This window comes from Polypterus senegalus, chromosome 10 (assembly GCF_016835505.1).
Source record: "Polypterus senegalus isolate Bchr_013 chromosome 10, ASM1683550v1, whole genome shotgun sequence".
NCBI classification, from domain to species: domain Eukaryota; kingdom Metazoa; phylum Chordata; class Cladistia; order Polypteriformes; family Polypteridae; genus Polypterus; species Polypterus senegalus.
The window spans coordinates 180,632,957-180,655,362 of NC_053163.1; the positions used below are offsets into that span (position 1 = coordinate 180,632,957).

Below are 22,406 nucleotides of genomic sequence, written 5' to 3' on the forward strand. Positions count from 1 at the left end.
GAAGCGTCTGATACATACAAGCATATTCATAAATCCAGCTACTGCGGAAACAAAGCACACGGTGGAAAAAGTGAATGTCCCGCTAAAGGAAGACAGCGTAAAAAAAACCCATGTATGCAGTTTGTCACATCTCAGATAAAGAGGAAGACGAGCTGTTTATTGATGCAGTAAGAAACGAATCGATGAATGAAACCTGTCATCTTTACAACGATTGACAAACACGGAATGTAACTTGAACACAACACATCCTACAAATACGAACCTGATTGAAAGAAATAATGCTAATCAAATCCTTGATGACAGCAACACTCAGTAACACTCACAAAACAAATACTGTATATTGACAGTCATGTTACGTTATTTTTAAAATGTTCCCTTTTCTTTTAGACAAACCACACGTCGTGGCGCAATGGATGAGGCTTTGCCTCTAGTTCCGACGACCGAGGTTCGATTCCCGAAAGGGGGTGCACTGAGTGAGTACGCCTGATGACCCCAAAATTAGGGCGAAACACGTGTTGCGTACTCTTTGCATTATTTCACATAAAACTATTTCAATATATATATACATACATATATACACACACATACATATATATCAGCGCTTCCCGATTCATTTTACCTTCACATCCCCTTGGTTTGAAACATATGAAAAAATATGCGGTTAATGCAGAAAGACAGATCACCAATTGAAGCTTTATGAATAATGGATACTTTATTCGCCATCAATGATTGTTTTGGTAAAGCCATACTCAGTGTATTCATTAGATGAACGGTAAAAAAGTAAGAGCGAGGGGAGGGTGACTTATTGAGGCACGCAGGCAAAACCACAATAGCACGCGGGCTCGATGTACTGTAGTGCGTGTCAACTCGATCTGAATTGCGCGATCACATTCGAAAAAATATATCTTTTCAAGTTCAACTTAGTCGACACAAATATCTTTGGTTGGAATGTAAGGCGAATTTACTCTTTACATTTGAATGGTGAAGAAAAATTTATGCAATAATGCCTACATTTAACTTACATTCCTACCAAAGATATTTCTGTTGACTAAATAAAAATTCCTTCTATTTAAAATTTAAATAGAACTTGAACAGATCCGATAGTTCATAATATCCACGCAGACTTGCACATAAGAGCGGGAGTCATCCGTTTTAACAAACAGCGTATTGCACTGATACAAAATAGCCTGCCCATTTAATTATTTAGGAATGGATAAATAAATTAAGATTTTGTACAAATAATGTTTTTCATTTTTCTTCCTTGATGGATTCTGGCACCCCCAGCAACAGTTGCTCGCACCCCAAAGAGTGTATATATATATATATATATATATATATATATATATATATAGTGTGTGTGTGTGTGCATGTGTATATGTGTGTGTGTATATATGTATGGATATGTATATATATATGTTTATATGTGTGTGTGTGTGTGTGTATATATATATGACAGCAACACTCAACACTCACAACAGTGACAAAACAATTACATTGACAATCATGTTACGTTATTTTCAAAATGTTTCCTTTTCTTTTTCATTACTTCTTTAACACACTACTTCTCCATGAAGCTCGGTATTTTGCTAGTATATATATATATATATATATATATATATATAAACTGCTCAAAAAAATTAAAGGAACACTTTGAAAACACATCAGATCTCAATGGGAAAAGAAATCCTCCTGGATATCTATACTGATATAGACTGGGTAATGTGTTAGGAACGAAAGGATGCCACATCGTTTGATGGAAATGGAAATGATCAACCTACAGAGCCCTGAATTCAAAGATGCCCCAAAAATCAGAGTGAAAAAATTATGTGGCAGGCTAGTCCATTTTGCCAAAATTTAATTGCAGCAACTCAAAATTGTCCGCAGCACTTTGTATGGCCCCTGTGTTCTTGTATACATGCCTGACAACATCGGTGCATGCTTCTAATGAGATGACAGATGGTGTTGTGGGGGATCTCCTCCCAGATCTGGACCAGGGCATCACTGAGCTCCTGGACAGTCTGAGGTGCAACCTGGTGGCATTGGATGGACCAAAACATAATGTCCCAGAGGTGTTCTATTGGATTTAGGTCAGGAAAGTGTAGTGGTCAGTCAATGGTATCAATTCCTTCATCCTCCAGGAACTGCCTGCATACTCTCACCACATGAGGCCAGGAATTGTCGTGCACCAGGAGCCACTGTACCAGCATAGGGTCTGACAATGGGTCCAAGGATTTCATCCTGATACCTAATGGCAGCCAAGGTGCCTTTGTCAAGCCTGTAGCGGTCTGTGTGACCCTCCATAGATATGCCTCCCCAGACAATCATTAACCCACCACCAAACTGCTCATGCTGAATGATGTTACAGGCAGCAAAATGTTCTCCATGGCTTCTCCAGACCCTTTCACTTCTGTCACGTGCTCAGGGTGAACCTGCTCTCATCTGTAAAAAGCACAGGGCACCAGTGGTGCATCTGCCAATTCTGGTATTCTATGGCGAATGCCAATCGAGCTGCATGCTGCTGGGCAGTGAGCTCAGGGCCCATTAGAGGACATGGGGCCCTTGGGTCACCCTCATGAAGTCTTTCTGGTTGTTTGGTCAGAGACATTCACACCAGTGACCTGCTGGAGGTCATTTTGTAGGGCTCTGGCAGTGCTCATCCTGTTCCTCCTTGCCCAAAGGAGCAGATACTGGTCCTGCTGATGGGTTATGGACCTTCTATGGCCCTCTTCAGCTCTCCTAGAGTAACTGCTTGTCTCCTAGAATCTCCTCCAAGCCCTTGAGACTGTGCAGGGAGACACAGCAAACCTTCTGGCAATGACACGTATTGATATGCCATCCTGGAGAAGTTGGACTACCTGTGCAACCTCTGTAGGGTCCAGGTATCGCCTCATGCTGCCAGTAGTGACACTGACTGTAGCCAAATGCAAAACTAGTGAAGAAACAGTCAGAAAAGATGAGGAGGGAAAAATGTCAGTGGCCTCCACCTGTTCAACCATTCCTGTTTTGGGGTCATCTCATTGTTGCCCCTCTAGTGCATCTGTTGTTAATTTCATTAACACCACAGCAGCTGAAACTGATTAACAACCCCCTCTGCTACTTAACTGACCAGATTAATATCCCAGAAGTTTCATTGACTTTATGCTATACTCTGATTAAAAGTGTTCCTTTAATTCTTTTCAGCAGTAAATATATATATATATATATATATATATATATATATATATATATATATATATATATAGGGATATTGTACATGATGGGCAAGAAGATCAGGTGCTTGCTGCCATTGTTTGTGCATATCTGGGACTGAAAAATCGGGGCTTAAAGCCACTGCAGCCTCCCACCTCTTGACTCCCACTGACATTTTTAAACCCACCCCAAGTTTATTTCAGTGAAAACAGCTATGTCTTTCCCATGTTATTAATTAGTTCAAACACCATTTAGTCATAGATTGATAATGTCGACTCTTTATAATAATATTCTGCAGATAATATTTTTCAGTCTTATATATGCTTGCATAATTTCTTCCCCTTCCATAAAGCAGCAGGGGAAGGTGCTGCTGTGTGAGCCGTTTGTGTGTGCCTGCACTCTGCCCGGCACTGTACTGTATATTTATTTAATTAATAAGCTTTTGAAAAATACCAAATTTCCCACTGGGGACAAATAAAGGTCTATCTATCTATCTATCTATCTATCTATCTATCTATCTATCTATCTATCTATCTATCTATCTATCTATCTATCTATCTATCTATCTATCTATCTATCTATCTATCTATCTATCTATCTATCTATCTATCTATCTATCTATCTATCTATCTCAGCACACTAACACACAAACAGCTCAGGACTAACCTGAACTCTAAATCTTGACAAGCCAGCTCACCTCTCCTGGACGAATTTTAATGTAGAAGTTGCTCCTTTTGTAGGAGATCTTGAGGATTTTCGGCCATGCAAACCGGTTAATCCTCAGTCGGTCTCGATAGATTAGCAGGCCGTTGGCACACACACCTAGCATGATGTCAATTCCTTCTGAGTCCTGTAGACATGACAAAAGAATCACATAAATACTTTAAACCTCATTGTTAAATGTGTGACCCTTTAGTAAGACTAAAATGACACCAAAACAGTGAGCCTCTCTGTTCCACATTCAGACCATGCAGCTCTAAATCGATGAACTATTCCTGATTATCCAGTGGAAGCAGAAGACTTCACAAACACCACAATGAGCACAGGACCTGCGGTTCTAAACACTTTCATTTTACATCACCTGTTCTGCACAAAGCCAGTAATATTTGTGTTGCTCACGCTGGTGGCACCACACTGTAAATGAAGGTCATTCCTAACAGGATCTCTCTCCTCACTCTTTGTGTTTATTGTCAAGTTAATTATGATGTGCATATGGTGTGCACATGACATGCTACTGCACACAAAAAGGTTTTTACTAAACAAAAGCTTACGCAGTTCACTTGTTCCATTTCCTTACCTTGGCATGGTGCAGGTCCACTCCATACATGGAAAGTTTCTTGGCATTTTCCAGGAAGTTGATTTCGGCCTCTGCAGGTGTCATTCCCCTTAAAGAACACAACGTCGCACTCAGAACAGTAACAGGCATTAGTCACATAGAAGTGAAAATTATTTGTTTTAAATGCTAAATGCCCCTAAAGTGCATCCCACCTATTCTGATTGTTTTCAACCCCAGCTACTATGATTCTATTTAGCATCTAATATTTTGTTAGATTATTTGGTGGGATTGCAAATGTCTTAAAGTATATGGTTGTGTTTGTGAGTCTGTGTGCCCATCCGGTTGCTATGTCTCTGTTACATTCAATTTGTAAAATCAATTGTAACGTTTCTAATGCACCATCTATCTATCTATCTATCTATCTATCTATCTATCTATCTATCTATCTATCTATCTATCTATCTATCTATCTATCTATCTATCTTATCTGTTGGGAAAAAAAATGCAGCGCATATTATTACTACAAATGTTTGTGATGTGCCGTCTGTTGGAATGAAAAATGCAATGATTTTATTACTACATGCATTTTAAAATACAGTAATTCCAATAGATGGTGCACTGTAAATGTTATGGTGACTAGTTCAATCTGAACCCATTTTAGATGGATAGCATAGTTACTCTATATATAAAACACCAAGATCTGTCTATCACTCGATTACTCTCAAACTAATGAGGCTAGATCTTTATCTTGGTCTTAATTGATATGTTCTGGAGATTCAAATATTTTAGGTATTGTCAACTTGTGACCTGTGGTCAAGTGTTTACAGCAATGAGATCTAAAAATCACATGATAACCAGCATAATGGCAGAAGGAAACTGGAACACAACAACATCTGCTGAGCGTCAAACATATCACAGAAAGTGATTAAATGATGAAGAACGAAGACGAATTAGAAGACAAGATGCTGAAACACAAAGACAAGTTAAAGGTAACACTGCATACAGCCTGATATGTTTTGGAAATTCAAAAAAATGTAGGAAGTGGAAATCTGATGGTTACTATACAAATGGTCAGAAAAGATCGTTTTTAAAAAAACGCACAGTCCTCACAAGCCCATCTATTGATATTCCTCCAGGACATGGTACAAATATTTTCAGAATTCATAATGGAGCGTACGTATTGCATTTATTGATCATTGAACATCAGCCTTTATGTGCCCTGTGGTCACGTGTTTATGGCACAGTGATCAAATAGCAGATGACCACAATGGCAGAAAGATAATGAAGAGCAGCGGCATCTGCTGAGCATTAAGCAAATCACAGAAATGAATTACATAGACAAGCAAAAATCCAGAATGCAGACTGATATGCTCTGGAAATTAAAAAAAAGGATGTAGCAGGAAACTGGCGGCCACTTCATAGGTAGTCAGAAAAGCATATTGTAATAAAAGCTTGCTCCCTGCTAATCCAAATGATAATCTTCCAGGACAAAACAGCTCCTTATCTTTAAATTGGTTTTTATTTGCATTTTATTTTAGGACCATATGTCCCACAGTTTAATAGTAAGAAAAAATAAGAATTCTACAACAAAAGAATTTATGGAAAAGTGTGTCCCAAACAACAAGTAAGTCTCTCAGTGGCCACCTTTTGGATGTCCTCCAGGATTCTGATAATTCCTCATTCCCTCAGAACTAATAGTGGACACAAAATTAACCCCACCGAACAACTCATTTTAATTTTCCTAAGGCAGGTTTCTATCTACGCTCCCCACCGTCAAGGTTACAAGTGTGGTTAAGGCATGGTACCAATCTTGTGATATCCTAACCCTACCAAGGTCATTTTTACCTTGGCTTATCTCATGTTTCCTGCATTATTCTTTCATTAAAGGTTCCACCATGGAGTCGACATTTTCTAGTTTCCTATGCCTGAATTTGGCATTATAGGACCAAAGAGGGTTTAGCAGATAAATAAGTCATAGGTGGCATCCATCTATAGATCTCCTACTACAAGTTAAGTGGTATTGAGCGGTCAATGTGGTACACTGAAAAGGTTCAACTCCTCAAATTCATCTTGTAGCTCATCCCTCTTAGTCCTTGAACCAGCCTGGTCACTCTTCTATGGATTTACTCCAACGCTGCTACATCTTTTTTCTAATACGGCGACCAAAACTGCCCACATTACTTCAGATGGGAGGCCTTAGCAGTGTGTTAGATAACGTAAGAACGACCTCCTTTGACTTGTACTCTACACCTTGTGCCATGCAACTGAATACCCTGTTAGCTTTCTTGATCGCTCCTGCCCTGTGTCTGGATGTTAAAAGTGACGAGTCTACACAGAAAACATCGTCCGACCAGAGTGCGTAGCGGTGAATTTTTGTGGACCATGTGCACATGGCCATACAGACCAAAACACAGTGTGTGTTCACACAAACTGAAACTAAAAGCATCAGTGATGTCCGGACGGTATCCGTCTCACCTATATGTGCGATGGAGCTCCATGACCCTCTCTTCCAGTTCATGAGTTTGGTTAGGTGCAAAGCGGAAATCGCTCACGTAATCTGTGCCATGTTCGTCAGCATCGTAGTCTCCCAGCTCTGCTTGCACAGCATAGGAACCAAGCAAAGCATGCGTGACAAAAGAGCAAGGCAGCCGTCCTGAGAGGATGTCATCCCGGAGCTGTAGGCACAGGTAATATCTGAAGAAACAGATCAGACAAGGAAATGAAACAGGAAAAAAGGAAGCAAACACGATACCCCGCGACAGGTGACGGAGAAGCGTCACCTACCTGGTGATGTCTTCGATGAGCTGGGCAGGATCTGGGGGATAAAACTTCACCGCAAAGGCAAAATGCCAAGGCATAGCTACAGAAACACAGAAAACTGGAATTTTTGAAACAATCATGGGGGAGAATAATGGCAATGACCAAATCTTTGCTGATGATTAAATCAGAAACCTCCAGACAAAAGCGAGCCCTCCAGCTCACATGCTAGATACGAATGGGCGGTGTCCCGAGGTATGATGTGTTACTCACAAAATAATGAAGTGATAGTGTGGAAATAGATAGGTAAACGATCCATCCACATTCGGTGTTGGTTGCGTTCCTCTTGTTAACACAGATCGACATGGTGCTCCATATTGACAAGCTTTGTAGGGGGAATGGCAGCAATTTCTTGTTCAGACAGACGCCGAGATTCTGCCACCCGGCGACAGTCTCGACTGAAGAGCACCATGCCTCAGTCATTCATACATTTATCCAGGAATACTGTGATCTTTGTTTCGTTTGGATTGCCTTATTATTAACACAGTAATAGTTCATAACTCGGGGGCCCAGCCCACTAGAATCACCCGGTACTTCACTTATTTGGAGAGCAAGTTGAAAAGATCGTAAATCAAATGCGTATTAATTGAGAAATCCTCCTACACATACTATAATAAGGAATTTTAATCAGTCTTGCTTTTTCCACACCAGTGACAGAGGAGTCATTTACTCAGCCCAAATTTCCGAATTCCCATTTTCCCACACAAGTGACAGCTAAGCCATTTACCCAGGCCAATTTTACACATTCCTATTTTCCCACGTGAGTGACTAAGCTGTTTGGCTAAAACATTTATCCAGCTCAAATTTCAAATTCCTATTTTTCCACACCAATGACAGCTAAAACATTCTTCCCAACCCCAATTTCCAATTTCCTGCTTTCCATATTTTTTTAAATATACTGCTCAAAAAAATGAAAGGAACACTTAATCATGAGAGTCCAATGCCAAGTCAGCGAAACTTCATGGATATCAATCTGTCCAGTTAGGAAGCAGAAGCGATTGTGAATCGACGTCACCTGCTTTGGTGCAAATGGAAGTGACAACAGGTGACCTGGAGGGGCAACGAGAAGACACCCCCCAAAAAGGGAATGGTGGCCACAGACAACTGTTCTCTCCTTATCCTTTCTGACTGATTCTTTTCAAATTTTGCATTTTGCTAGTGTCCTTGTCACTACTGGTAGCTTGAGGCGATAACTGTAGCTGATTCAGGTTGTCCAGGTAGTCCAGCTCCTCCAGAATGGCACATCCATACGTGCTATCGCAAGGTTTGCTGTGTCTCCCAACAAAGTCTCAAGAGCACGGAGGAGATACCAGGAGACAGGCCGTTTCAAGAGGAGAGCTGGACAGGGTTGTAGAAGGACATCAGTCCAGAAGCTGGACTGGTATTGGGTCCTTTGTGCGAGGAGGAAGAGGAGGAGCTCTGCCAGAGCCCCAGAAAATGACCTCCAGCTGGCTTCTGGTCTGCATGTGTATGACCAACCTGTAACAGACTCCATGAGGGTGGCATGAGGGCCCGACATCCTCTAGTAGAACCTGTGATAACAGCAGCCCATCATTGTGTAGCTTAATTGGCATTTGCGAGAGAATACACAACTGGCAGCTCTGCCATTGATGTCCCGTTCTCTTCACAGATGACAGCAGGTTCACAGTGAGCAAATGTGATAGACGCGAAAGAGTCTGGAGATGCTGTGGTGAACGTTATGCAACCTGCAACATCCTCCAGCATGACCGGTATGGCGGTAGGTCACTGATGGTCTGGGGAGGCATATCCTTGGAGGGTCACACTGACCTCCACATGATTGACTATGGTACCCTGACAGATGTTAGGTGCCGGGATGAACACCTCAGAGCCATAGTCAGACCTTACACTGGTGCAATGGGCACTGGATTCCTCTTGGTGCTGGATAATGCCCAGCCTCATGTGGCCAGAGTGTGTAGACAGTTCCTGGATGATAAAATCATTGATGCCATTGACTGGCCCGCACCTTCACCAGACCTGAATCCAAAAGAGAACCTCTGGGGTGTTATGTATCTGTGCCTCCAATACTACCAAGTATCGCCACAGAATGTCCAGAAGCTCACTGATGTCCTGATCCAAATCTAGGAGGAGATCCATCAGGAGTGCAAACAGGCACGTGACGGCCATACAACACTACCAAGTCATATTAGGAGTTGCCGTAATGAAATTCACATGAGCTGGCTCAGCCTATGATTTCAGTTTCTGACTTTGATTTCCAACGTGATGTTGAATCAGCCGTCAAGTGGGTTGGTTATTTTGGTTTCCATTGACTGTTGTTACAGCATTTTGCACTCAACGAACAATATAGTATTACTCATGTAATGGGAAGTCAAGCAAAATTACTCCTTTTATTGGCTAACTAAAAAGATTACAATATGCAACTTTTCAAGGCAACTCAGGCAACTTCTTCAGGCAAGCAATCCCTAACCCTAACCCTCCATAATGGCTAACACAGTACAACACCCTAGTACTATAGTATTACTCAGTAATTGAATGTCATTGAGAACCAATGTGTGATATAAGTGTTCCCTTCATTTTTTTGAGCAGTGTAGTTTCACAACAATTCTAACTTTATTCTTGGCAAATCACAGCCCCACTAGTCTCATGCGAATTGCGTTTCGTTTATCCCTCTGGGAGAAGCCAGCATGAACAGGCGATACTCACTGCGGATCTGTTTCTTAATCTCCTTTGATGGATCCAACCAGTTCTGTGAAAAAACACACAAAAAAGCCCAGTTTGTTAGAAAGCGGCAGACTCAGCAAGTCCAGCTGAAGTGGGCAGATGCCATTATAGCAAAACAAGCAGCCTCCTCGCCTCAAACCTGACCGGCGTACTGCGCCAGCTTTACAGCTCATCTTAAGCCATTTATTCATTCCATATCACAGGCGCTTCCTGGTAGATTAGAGATTTTCTCCCCGGATATGAGAAGTGTACTAGAAACCTAAATTCCAATTTAATGTCAAAATAAATCAATGCATTTAAGGCTTACCATTGCAGCCTATATTAATTAAAAAGTGTAAAGTGACAGTTCTTTTTTATGAATGACAATTGAACAAAAAATAAATCAAGCTTGCATTTGAAAATAATGTGTTGATGCTTCTCCCACAATCCATACAACTTTTTAATCTTTAGATGGGTGAGTTGCTTCCTAAACAGCCAGGTAGTCTGTATGGTTTGAAAGCTCTATCCACGCTAACATATAAATCCCGGGTTCCGAGCGACTAGTGTCAGGTGGAGCTGTTCCAGTTAGTCATGTGGGTCAATTTGGGTTCATGACAAGAATGGACGGAGGTCATGTGATGAACAAAACCATACAGTGTATATAAATAAATTGCGTTTTTGTGTCCTGTGGCATACAAGCGGTGGTAGGGGGGCATCTTTAAGGCTTCTACAATACTTGTAATTCCACTGGTTGGCACTGTCATTTAGCACTATCCCTCTTTTGCATTCAAATCTGAAGACAGATTACTGGAAGAACACTGACATCATATCCGCTTCCAGCAGAAGTCCCACCACTTCTGGTGCCAGGATCTGACCCTACCAGAGGTTAGCAGACAGTTTAAGACTCACAAGCACATAAGACGTTACTGGATGACCAGTATGCTTGTCATGTTGATTTTTCTTTTTGTTATTTTTTGGCAAATCAACCTGCCAGTTAAACAGGGCTCACCCAGTGGTGGCTCAACTCCTGTATTCACACATTTGTGGACTATTTGAAGATGTGAGTTTAGACAGACAGACAAGTACATAGATAGATAGATAGATAGATAGATAGATAGATAGATAGATAGATAGATAGATAGATAGATAGATAGATATGAAAGGCACTATATGATAGATAGATAGATAGATAGATAGATAGATAGATAGATAGATAGATAGATAGATAGATAGATAGATAGATAGATAGATATGAAAGGCACTATATATATGATAGATAGATAGATAGATAGATAGATAGATAGATAGATAGATAGATAGATAGATAGATAGATAGATAGATAGATGATATGAAAGGCACTATATGATAGATAGATAGATAGATAGATAGATAGATAGATAGATAGATAGATAGATAGATGTTCACATACTAGTCGCATAGTGTGGTGGAGGAACGATCTCCTCAGTCTGTCAGTGGAGCAGGACGGTGACAGCAGTCTGTTGCTGAAGTTGCTCCTCTGTCTGGAGATGATCCTGTTCAGTGGATTCTCCATGATTGACAGGTGCCTGCTCAGCGCCCGTCGCTCTGCCACGGATGTCAAACTGTCCAGCTCCGTGTCTACAATAGAGCCTGCCTTCCTCACCAGTTTGTCCAGGTGTGTGGTGTCCTTCTTCTTTAAGCTGCCTCCCCAGCACACCACGGTGTAGAAGAGGGCGCTCGCCACAACCGTCTGATAGAACATCTGCAGTATCTTATTGCAGATGTTGAAGGACGCCAGCCTTCTAAGGAAGTATAGTCGGCTCTGTCCTCTCTTGCACAGACCATCAGTATTGGCAGTCCAGTCCAATTTATCATCCAGCTGCACTCCCAGGTATTTATAGGTCTGCACCCTCTGCACAGTCACCTCCGATGATCAAGGTTGATTTGTTACTTTATTTGCAAAAAAACAAGCAAAACCACTTTTTTTGTGGAAATGAACAGAAGAACATATTGAATGCGTATCATTTCGCTCCAAATGTTTTTCAACCAAAAAAATGTCAGACCAGAACAATGGACTAATGTGAAAGGTTAGCATTGCAACATAGCCCAGATGATTCGGGTAGCTTTGTTTTGTCTGAATTGTCCGACATAGTAATTTCGAGTTTGTTGAGTGTTTATGTGATATTTCTGATTCAACAATTGGATTTACCGTCTGTCTGAGAGCAAGTGAACGCAGCATTATCTTGTTTTGTGCTTTTGTGACACCAGTTATTCAAGAAACAAGTACTGTCCTCACATGAGGAGAAGCTTTTGAAAAAGTGGTGTGTGTTCATTTTTCCGATTATTTATGACAATGTTCTGAATGCATTTCCTGTGCTTTGGGCTCTGATCCCATTGTCGTACTTGTAGGGTGACATGAAATATCTGCCATGGTACTTAGTACTGAGTTTGTTAAAAGGCTGTGGATTTGGTGTGAAGGTAAATTTCTTGATTCTTCGTAACAATCGAGCACTTGCTTCTTACAGTCATTACTGATAGTAGTCTGGCCTGGAGGCTTCCTATGTGTAGAAGTGTTGCCTCATGGATCCTATGTCCTCAATTCAAATCCTGTACCTGATGACTGCCAATGTTGAGTCTGAACCTTCTCCCTCTTCTTATGGGTTCTTCCTTCATATACTCCCTAAAAATATGTATGATCATAATGACCCTGGAGCAATTTTCAGATTAAAGACCTTGCCCAATAGAGTAGGGCTCCTTTCTGGCAGTGACAGTATTTGGACCATTAACATTCCAGATGCCGGTGCAGCTCCTTTTGGACACAACTCTTCCATGAAGATCATTTCTGATAAGACTCGTTCATACTGTAGATGAGTGCATCCCAGTCCCAGTGGCGTCTGCTATTTTTGAGCTGATAGCAGTGCTGGACGTCTTCTGATGTTGAAGAGGAGTAAGTTTGATGTATTTCTCATTTGCTGCACTCACGTTTCCAAAGCCGACCAGTTTCCAGTCTACATCCTTGTCCCTTTGCTGAAGAACCTGTGGAGCACCTCAGGGAACACCTGTCTGCCTGGGAGAGACCTTGATGATGCTGGATGACCACCTCGTGTCTTGTCGCTATGCTTTCTTTTTCCACGGCACCTGCACCTCATTTCTTAGTATGGCTGTTCCTGTCCAGTTTTTACCCCCTCTACACAGCTGTTTCTGTTTCAGTTTATCGTTTTGGCCCATCCTACACGTGATGTCATTGATCATCAGCACTTTAATCAAGCCCCGGGCCGTATGCTCATAAACATCTCAAATTTTGGAACTGGAAAATGTTCTATTATAATGCTAGTTGCTTTGTTTATGGACATTCAGATATCTGACTGTATTGCTTCTTGCTCAAAAATCAGCTCTTTTCTATTGACATGCTAATGTAGAAGACATAAAATAATCATTCAAGACAAATACTTATGCTTCATTACATACATATTCATATGCTTTTTAGGATTAAAAGTTAAGACGGAGGTAAAAAGCTTAGGGGTAACTGTTGAGTGTAACCTGAATTTTAAATCGCATATTAATCAGATCATTAGGACAGCATTTTTTCACTTAAGAAACATAAGTAAAGTTAGACCTCTTATATCACTGAAAGATGCTGAGAAATTAGTTCACGCGTTTGTTTTCAGTCGATTAGATTACTGTAACACACTCCTCTCAGGACCACCCAAAAAAGACATAAATCGTTTGCAACGAGTACAGAATGCAGCTGCTAGAATCCTAACTAGGAAAAGAAAATCCGAATACATTTCTCCAGTTTTGATGTCACTACACTGGTTACCTGTGTCATACAGGATTGACTTTAAAATACTGCTTATGGTTTATCAGGCCTTAAATAATCTCTCTCCATCTTATATATCGGAATGTCTGACACCTTATATTCCAAATCGTAACCTTAGATCATCAAATGAGTGTCTCCTTAGAATTCCAAGAACAACACTTAAAAGAAGTGGTGAGGCGGGTGGCCTTCTGCTGCTACGCACTTAAAATCTGGAATAGCCTGCCAATAGGAATTCGCCAGGCTGATACAGTAGAGCACTTTAAAACACTGCTGAAAACACATTACTTTAACATGGCCTTTTTATAACTTCACTTTATCTTAATCCTGATACTCTGTAAGTTCAATTCATCATAATAACTATTCATGGTGGCTCTAAAATCCATACTGACCCCTACTCTCTTTTCTGTTTCTTTTTCCGGTTTCTTTGTGGTGGTGGCCTGCGCCACCACCACCTACTCAAAGCTTCATGATGCTCCAACAATGATGGACTGAAAGCCAGAAGTCTACGTGACCATCATCATCAGGTCCTTCCATGAGAACCCTAAATCCAAAGAGGACTGTTTCATTTATGTTAGGTAGAATGCCCAGAGGGGACTGGGCGGTCTCATGGTCTAGAATCCCTACAGATTTTATTTTTTTCTCCAGCCTCTGGAGTTTTTTTTTTTGTTTTGTTTATTCTGTCCCCCCTGGCCATCGGACCTTACTCTTATTCTATGTTAATTAATGTTGACTTATTTTATTTTCTTACTGTGTCTTTTATTTTTCTATTCTTCATTATGTAAAGCACTTTGAGCTACTGTTTGTATGAAAATGTGCTATAGAAATAAATGTTGTTGCTGTTCTTCATTAGCAAACATAGGCAGCCACTTAAGGTGTCATCATCTGAGGGGCGCCATTTATGAAAGTTAAGGGATTCACGCTCCGGAACCAGGGAGAACTCCCCATCCCTCTGATTGTCAGAGTCAGATGATACTAAGAGGATGCTGGTGCCGTGTAGGAAAGTAAAAGTGTTCACCAGTGGGCACACACGCAGGGGTGTTGTTTGTGGCACTGAAGGGACGTGCGCTCCGGACACAGAGGACGATCAACGCAGGTCATCGATAATCTAATAACATGGACTACCTGCTATGGACGACGATGAGGGGTGACATCCGTCCTCCCAGCCTAGGGTTCCAAATGGACTGTTTTGCACGTTCGCTGTTTGTGGATAGTGGGCTAGCAGGGGTGAAGGGCACAAGCACCAGTGGATCAAAGCAGCTTTTTAAACAAGACACACGCCAGTGTAGCTAGCCTGACTACCCCCAGCCATTAAAGCTGGCCGAGCCCTCCCAACAGAAAAGGAACTGACCTTTTGGCTGTCAGCATCGCAGAACGTCAATCCAAAGTAGTCCTTCTCCAGCAGATTGAGGTGCTCACACACCATGTCGAACAGCGTCTGACCCTTTGAGTGTTTCTGTCAGAGAAAAACAAGTGCAGTTTAAAATGATACACTAGCCCACTTGAACAACTGGAGGAAATTGTTAGTCTTAGTCTTGCTGGGAATTCTAATATGTGGTGAAGACAGCAAATTGTTAAACACATAAACTTGCTCACGCATCTATATCAGATGTGCTTCATTTATCATTTGCACTGACATAAAAGAAATTTCATTTCTCCGTCTGTTTTTCTTTCCAGCCTGCTGGGCACCTCAGCTGGATTAAAGGAAAATGCCTTCTAGAAACCTTCATCAGATGCAAATTCATTCTGAGCTTTGCATGAAATGGCAGACACAAATGCTAAAAGCCCACAGCTTTTCTGTCATTCACAGTGTGGCTCTCCATAAGGTTACATTCACAGCGTGCACAGGACAATCAACATTTTTGCTTTCTTTTTGTCTAATGGTTCTGTGTTGTTATTCACAGTGCACCTCTAGTGTCAATAAAAAGGAACATGACCCATTTTGTGTCACTTACTCTCAGCTTGGGCATTTTTTGAAGGGCTCACCTTGCCTCCAACCTTAAAGTACCCATGACGGTAGTGTTGCTATATTTATACGGATTTATAGAAAACGTCAAGTCAAGTTGGGGATCATGCACTGGAACCGCGTGTTGCTGCACCCTCTACACGATGAAACAACTCGGGAACCCCCCAGGCAGATATGCGGTCCAGTCCCACCCTTCCGGAAATGACCCCTCTATCTGCCACAACCAGGTGTTCCGTGGGCGACCCCTTGGCATGGTCCTGCCACTCGCATCCCCAACAATAAGGATCTTATGAGCTGGATCACCTTTGGGGAAACGCGCCACATGGCTGTAGTGTCGTAACTGACGCTCCCTCACAATGCAGGTCATGTGCCTCATTCGGGACTCCATGAGCAACACAAAGTCAAACCAGCAGTACCCAAGGATTCTCTGAAGAGACACAGCACTGAAGGAGTCCGGTCTTCGTCTCAGGTCACTGGATAGCGTCCATGTCTCGCAACCATATAGCAAGGCAGGAAGCACCAGGACTCTAAAGACTTAGACCTTCGTCCTTTTGCAGAGATATATCGGGAGCGCCACACACCCCTTTCCAGCGACCTCATGACCCGCCATGCTCTCCCAATCTGTCTACTGAAGATTAGAAAACGTGTACACTTGGAAAGAAGAGAGACCAGGAGATCAATCCACCAATCAATCAAATTTATTTAAAGTGCAAAATCACATTGCAGCATGGTCCCAATACACTGTACAAATTAGAAGAATACATGATATAAAATAAGAAAATAACAACAGAAATGAAAATATATATCTAAAAAATCATATCGCTCTGCCACGGATGTCAAACTGTCCAGCTCCGTGCCTACAATAGAGTTTGCCTTCCTCACCAGTTTGTCCAGGCGTGAGGCATTGGTTCAGTGGTTCGCTAAGTCGGTCCTAGGGACCCCCTGTAGCTGCAAGTTTTTTTTTGTTTTGTTTTGTTTTTGTTCCAACCAGATTCACAATAAGTAATAATAATTGATCTTATTTAGTTGGCTGGTCTTTTTGTTTCTTCTTCTCTTGTTTTGCATTCAGAAAAGCACAACAGTATGATTCTTACATTGTAAGACACTTAGAAATATTACTATTTTCTGCTCTAGCTTTAAATGCTTAACTCTTTTTTGTTGTTTTCCTATTGTTTTTCCCTTATTCTGTGTCGTCTGCTGACTTCATTGTATCCTAATATTGATGATTAAAAAGAAGTAACGCAGACACCCAGGTGAACAACACTAAATGATGAAAAGCTGCAACAGCTTCAGTGGCAGACCCCCTAAATGGGTAATAATGGGAAATCAGAATGAACATAAATGAAATGGGCGGCACGGTGGCGCAGTAGTAACGCTGCTGCCTCGCAGTTAGGAGACCCGGGTTCACCTACCGGGTCCTCCCTGCGTGGAGTTGGCATGTTCTCCCCGTGTCTGCGTGGGTTTCCTGCCACAGTCCAAAGACATGCAGGTTAGGTGCATTGGTGATCCTAAATTGTCCCTAGTGTGTGCTTGGTGTGTGGGTGCCCTGCAGTGGACTGGCACCCTGCCCGGGGTTTGTTCCTGCCATGCACCTTGTGTTGGCTGGGATTGGCTCCAGTGGACCCTCATGACACTGTGTTAGGATAAAGAGGGTTGGATAATGACTGACATAAATGAAAAGCAAAAATAATATATATATATATAAAAATACTTTTTAAAAACCATGCTTATATGTCAACAAAGGGATAATACAGGGTGAGTAAAAAAGAAGTAATGCATTTCAAATGTTTATTCTACAAAAACACTACGAGATCAAATAGATTTTATTACAACACAAGAAAGGATTGTCATGGACGCCTCTTCTCTGGGAGGACCAGGGGAGCAAGCCTGGTCAGGACAGTACCTTCCCCAGAACACTAGATGGCAGCCCTCACTGGGTTGCAGCGGTGTCTAGGACTCCCGCAGGGCTTCATGGGAGTTGGAGTTTGGTGCTGCCCTGTTGGGATCCATGGGTGCCGCCAGGGGGTGCTGCTGCTGAGCCCTGGAGAGCAGCTCTTCCACCACACCCAGAAGTGCTGCTGGAAATAGGCCATCAAACACCTGGAGCACTTCTGGGTGGGCTATAAAAGGAGCCAGCAGCCACCACTCAGGGAGTCAGAGTCGGGAGGAGGGAGATGACGCTTGCCGGAAGGAGTGGAGGAGAAAAGAGAAAGAGAAGGTGAAGGGAAAGAAGAAGAAGAAGAAGAAAAGGATTTGTGTTTTGTGTGCTTGTGCTATTTGGACTGGGTTGTTGTGCTTGTGGGAGATGGGAAAGACACACACACACACACACACACATAATTCCAAAAAACTGTATTTTTGGACTCAGGGAGGTCTAAAACATCAAGATTCATCAAAATCGTAAGGATGAAATTTTTCGTGATGTCTATATTTTCTCTGTACTTCATATAAAAGTAAAAACTCTGTGAAAAATGAATAACTAAATTAATAATCTTGTCAGCAAAATTCCATCATTTGAGCAATTCAGATGGGAGGTCCTCGGGTATAAATTACTTTACCCCACCTTCCGGTTTAAAACTAATCCTGCTCAAACAGGGCAGCCTGGAAACTCTGCTCAGTAGAGGTCCGCTTTGCTCCTCCTGTTCATTGATCTCTTTACTTTATCTGGCCATCCATTTTTTGTTGAACTTAGATCGTATTAGTTTTCTCTCGGTGCTTATGATACTGATGTCGTGATCTGAAGAGGAGTTGAGTTGTTCAGTTTCTTTTGCTGTCAAGAGGTTCATTTCTGATTGTAGAGCCTGTCTGTGATCATAGTAGGTGATAGTAGGACATAGTGATTCAAGCTCCAAGATCAGAGGGCGTCATCAGAGATAACAACAGCATTGTACTTACAGGATTTGATAGTGGACAATAAATTATTATCGATAAAGAAATAATCAATTGTTGAGTAACTAGGATGTACTGGTGAGAAGAAGTAATATTCTCTTGAGTTTGGACTTAAGAATCTCCATGGGTCTGATAAGTTATGTGAGATGGTCTTTGTGGTATTAGATACCGTCACTGTAGTTCAGTGGTCCTCAATCACAGTTCGTGGGGGCCGCGATGGCTGCAGGTTTTTGTTCTAACCCGGTTGCTTAATCAGAAAGCAGTTATTGCCAACTAGATAGCCGACGCCCGCTGTAGCATACGGCGGTGTAAGAATAGGAATGGAAAACGGTGCATTACCTTCGTCAACCGTTTGGGTCAAGAAATAACCCACTGCTAGGAACAGGCAGTTGTACAAAAACCCGTCGACAGAGAAGATACTGTCGTTCATTTAATAACAAAGGCTTAGAAAACAACCGTCGCAGTATAACGAAAATAGCAATGTGTATGGGAAGCCGCAGGCAGCGTGGGGAAGGGTTTGGAAGAGGACGAATAGGAATCGAGAAATGCTGTGTTGACTGTGCGTGGACGGGACTGGTTTTGAAGAGGAAGGGACGTGGTAGTCCAAAGGAGGAATAGGAATCGAGAAAAGCGGCATGGGGGTGTATGGGAGGCAGCGTGGGGAAGTTTTTGGAAGAGGACGAATAGGAATCGAGAAATGCCGTGTCGACTGTGTGTGGACGGGACCGGTTTTGAAGAGGAAGGAACGTGGTAGTCCAAAGGAGGAATAGGAATCGAGAAAAGCGGCATGGGGGTGTATGGGAGGCAGCGTGGGGATGTTTTTGGAAGAGGATGAATAGGAATCGAGAAATACAGTGTCGGCGGAACCGGTTTTGAAGAGGAGCCGCAGGCAGCGTGGGGAAGGGTTTGGAAGAGAATGAATAGGAATTGAGAAATGCCGATTTGGTTGTGTGTCGGCGGGACCAGTTTTGAAGTGGAAGCAGGACGAACCAGAACAGTAATATATATATAAGAGATAATTTAATTTCATGGCTTGTCAGTGCTTTAAATCTGCTATGTCAAGTCAGTCTCATATCCTAGATTTTCTTCCCCTTTCTAAGGATATCATCCAAATGATTTGACGGCTAAAATGGATGAGTAAGTCTCAGTCCTTCACTTTTTTCTCTTCACTTTCCTTCCAAGTATTTAATTAAACCCAATAGTGCACGATAAATACACACGGGTGTAAATGGTAACAAGCTAAATGGAGAAATGCTGGTCTCTTTTGTCATTTGAATGTTGTTGCTAATTAGGAGCAAATAAAAACCAACACTACAGCTGTTTAAGACTAAAAAAAGCAATAAGGGTTCAAAATCTTAATGAGCGAGACAACTAAAGTGAAGCAGGAGTGTCACTTGAGTAATAAGGGCTTCTTATTAAGCAAATGGGTTAGAGCAAAAACCTGCAGCCACTGCGGCCCTCCAGGATCGGGACTGAGGACCCCTGCTGTAGTTGATGATCTATCCAGGTTTGGATTTAAAACATAAAGTCTCTGGCCATTATGATTTTATGAGAAATGATGAAAATATGTGTTAGATAAAATCTCTATCATCAACATTAGGTATATAAATATGTATTAAAATTACTTAAGATTTAAATAAATTACCTATCACCTGCAGTGGGCTGGCACCCTTCCCAGGGTTTGTTTCCTGCCTTGCACCCTGTGTTGGCTGGGATTGGCTCCGGCAGACCCCCGTGATCCTGTAGTTAGGATATAGTGGTTGGATAATGGATGGATGGATGGATAAATTACCCATCACCATGACATAGTGCACGTCAGGGTCAGACACTACATCTTATGCTACAAACGAGATTATGTATTAAGATTCTCACACCTCTGGTTTTCTTTGTATAGCTGGAGTGAAACATTTGACCAATCCAATCTCTTTGCAATCAAAACTGGCCGACACCTCATCCACAGCATCACGTGTGCATCATGTCATGCATACATGCAATGTTACCACTGCTGGGCAGAGGAGGGCGCTGCCGCTAACCATATCCTTGGTATCCTCTACACCAGGGGTTGCCAGCTCCGGTCCTGGAGGACCACCGTGGCTGCAGGTTTTCATTCTAACCCTTTTTTTAAGGAGTGCCCTGTTTTTGCTGCTAATTAACTCCCTTTGAATTCATTTTAATTGACTTGCTCTTGAAGACTCATACCCCTTGATTGTTTCTTTTCCCTCAATGAGCAGCCAAACAATAATGAGATACAAAATGAGCCAAAACAACTGGTGTCCATCATGCAATATCTGAAAATAAAGAAAGATGAACATCTCAGGAATGCTGATCTGCTCAGGTCCACAAAACATTTGAACAGAAAAGAGAAAATCAGCAATTACAGAAATGTTTGCTATTACACCACAAGAGCAGTAAAAAGCCATGGAATTACAGAACGGCTTTAATTAACAATGAGAATCAGCACCTAATTAAGCAACTGGCTGGAATTTGAGGCCCTGACTTAGTTGGTCTTCTGTTGGCTCCCTCACTTCACGTTTCATTTCTGCTTGGGTGTCATTTAAGGAAATAAAATGAAGCAATTCAGAGGAACGATGAAGACATTCAGGGGAACAAATCTTAAAAAAGCAATTCAGTTAAAATGAATTCACAAAATTTGAAGCACAAACAGGGCACTCATTAAAAAGAAAAGGGTTAGAATGAAAACCTGCAGCCATGGTGCTCCTCCAGGACCGGACTTGGCGACCCCTGCTCTTAACCATGAAGCCATCAACCAGGAAATGATGCCTGACCCCGACCCCACCAGGCATTGGCGGCAACGCCCCTGCCAGGAGCAGGCAGATGTAAACCAGGCGTTTAAAGAACATGTTCGTCATTTGGATCCCTACGTGCTGCTCTCATAGAAACTAATCGTATTGGCCAAAACAACTACACTATTTATGTTCTGTTGCCTTGCAAGAACCTTTTATTCTTTTGTTCATAATTAAATGGGGAATCGGTAGGTTGGGACCCCAACAATTCTTTGGTGCACAATTTGAAAGTAAATCTTTGTTATTCCCTGACTGACAAACCTCATCTGCCCAACAGGAAAGATAAACGATGAAAAACATTTGAAAAAATTCTGAAAAAAAAATACCAGTGTGCATCAAAAATGTTTAAAACGTAACAGCATTTTCCAATTTATTCATATTTGTGTGGACTAAGGTTAAGCGCTTTTTGTAAGAGGTTGAGAGAATCAAAAATCTAAAGAAATAAAAAGTTACAAATGCCATGTACTGTGCGTATAAACATTTGAGCTTCTTCTTCTTTTTCTTCTTCTTTATGTATCTGCCATAAGACCAGTCTTTTGATCGCCAGTTCCTCCATTGTACTCCTGCCTTCTGATCTTTTCTTTTCTGACTATCTGCCAGGTAATGTAACATGTCTTGCCTTGGCCTTCTTCTTGATTTCATTCTCTCCTGTTCTATTTTCAACAATCCCACTCCTCTTCAGACATATCCCATCCAGTTTTGTTGCCTTCTTCTTACCGTTTCCAGCATGCTCTTTCCTTCACCACTCTTTTCCAGCACTTTCTCATTAGCTAGTTTATCCAGCCAACTGATCTTTCACATCCTTCTCCATCCCCAGAGTTCAAAAAAAGAAAAAAAAAAGCTGCAGGGGACTGTACCTTCTCCGGTCCTGTTCAGCCGATATACATTGGACTTCCAATACAACTCGGAGTCCTGTCATGTGCAAAAGTTTGCTGACGACACTGCTATTGTGGGCTGCATCAGGAGTGGGCAGGACGAGGAGTATAGGA

The 22,406-nt window shown here is 41.9% G+C and overlaps 1 protein-coding gene across 10 annotated transcripts in view; it reads right to left on the reverse strand.

Moving 5' to 3' along the window:
• The window catches only part of LOC120538390 (band 4.1-like protein 1), a 329,511-nt gene that overhangs the window by 128,038 nt on the left and 179,067 nt on the right, over positions 1 to 22,406 (reverse strand). For all 10 annotated transcript variants that reach the window (XM_039767891.1, XM_039767892.1, XM_039767890.1 and 7 more), the window contains exons 4-9: positions 15,110 to 15,214; positions 9,965 to 10,007; positions 7,250 to 7,325; positions 6,941 to 7,159; positions 4,487 to 4,574; positions 3,887 to 4,039 (exon numbers count right to left, since the gene is read on the reverse strand). In XM_039767891.1, the coding sequence (XP_039623825.1) occupies positions 3,887 to 4,039; positions 4,487 to 4,574; positions 6,941 to 7,159; positions 7,250 to 7,325; positions 9,965 to 10,007; positions 15,110 to 15,214 (684 nt within the window). The remainder of the gene's footprint in view (positions 1 to 3,886; positions 4,040 to 4,486; positions 4,575 to 6,940; positions 7,160 to 7,249; positions 7,326 to 9,964; positions 10,008 to 15,109; positions 15,215 to 22,406) is intronic.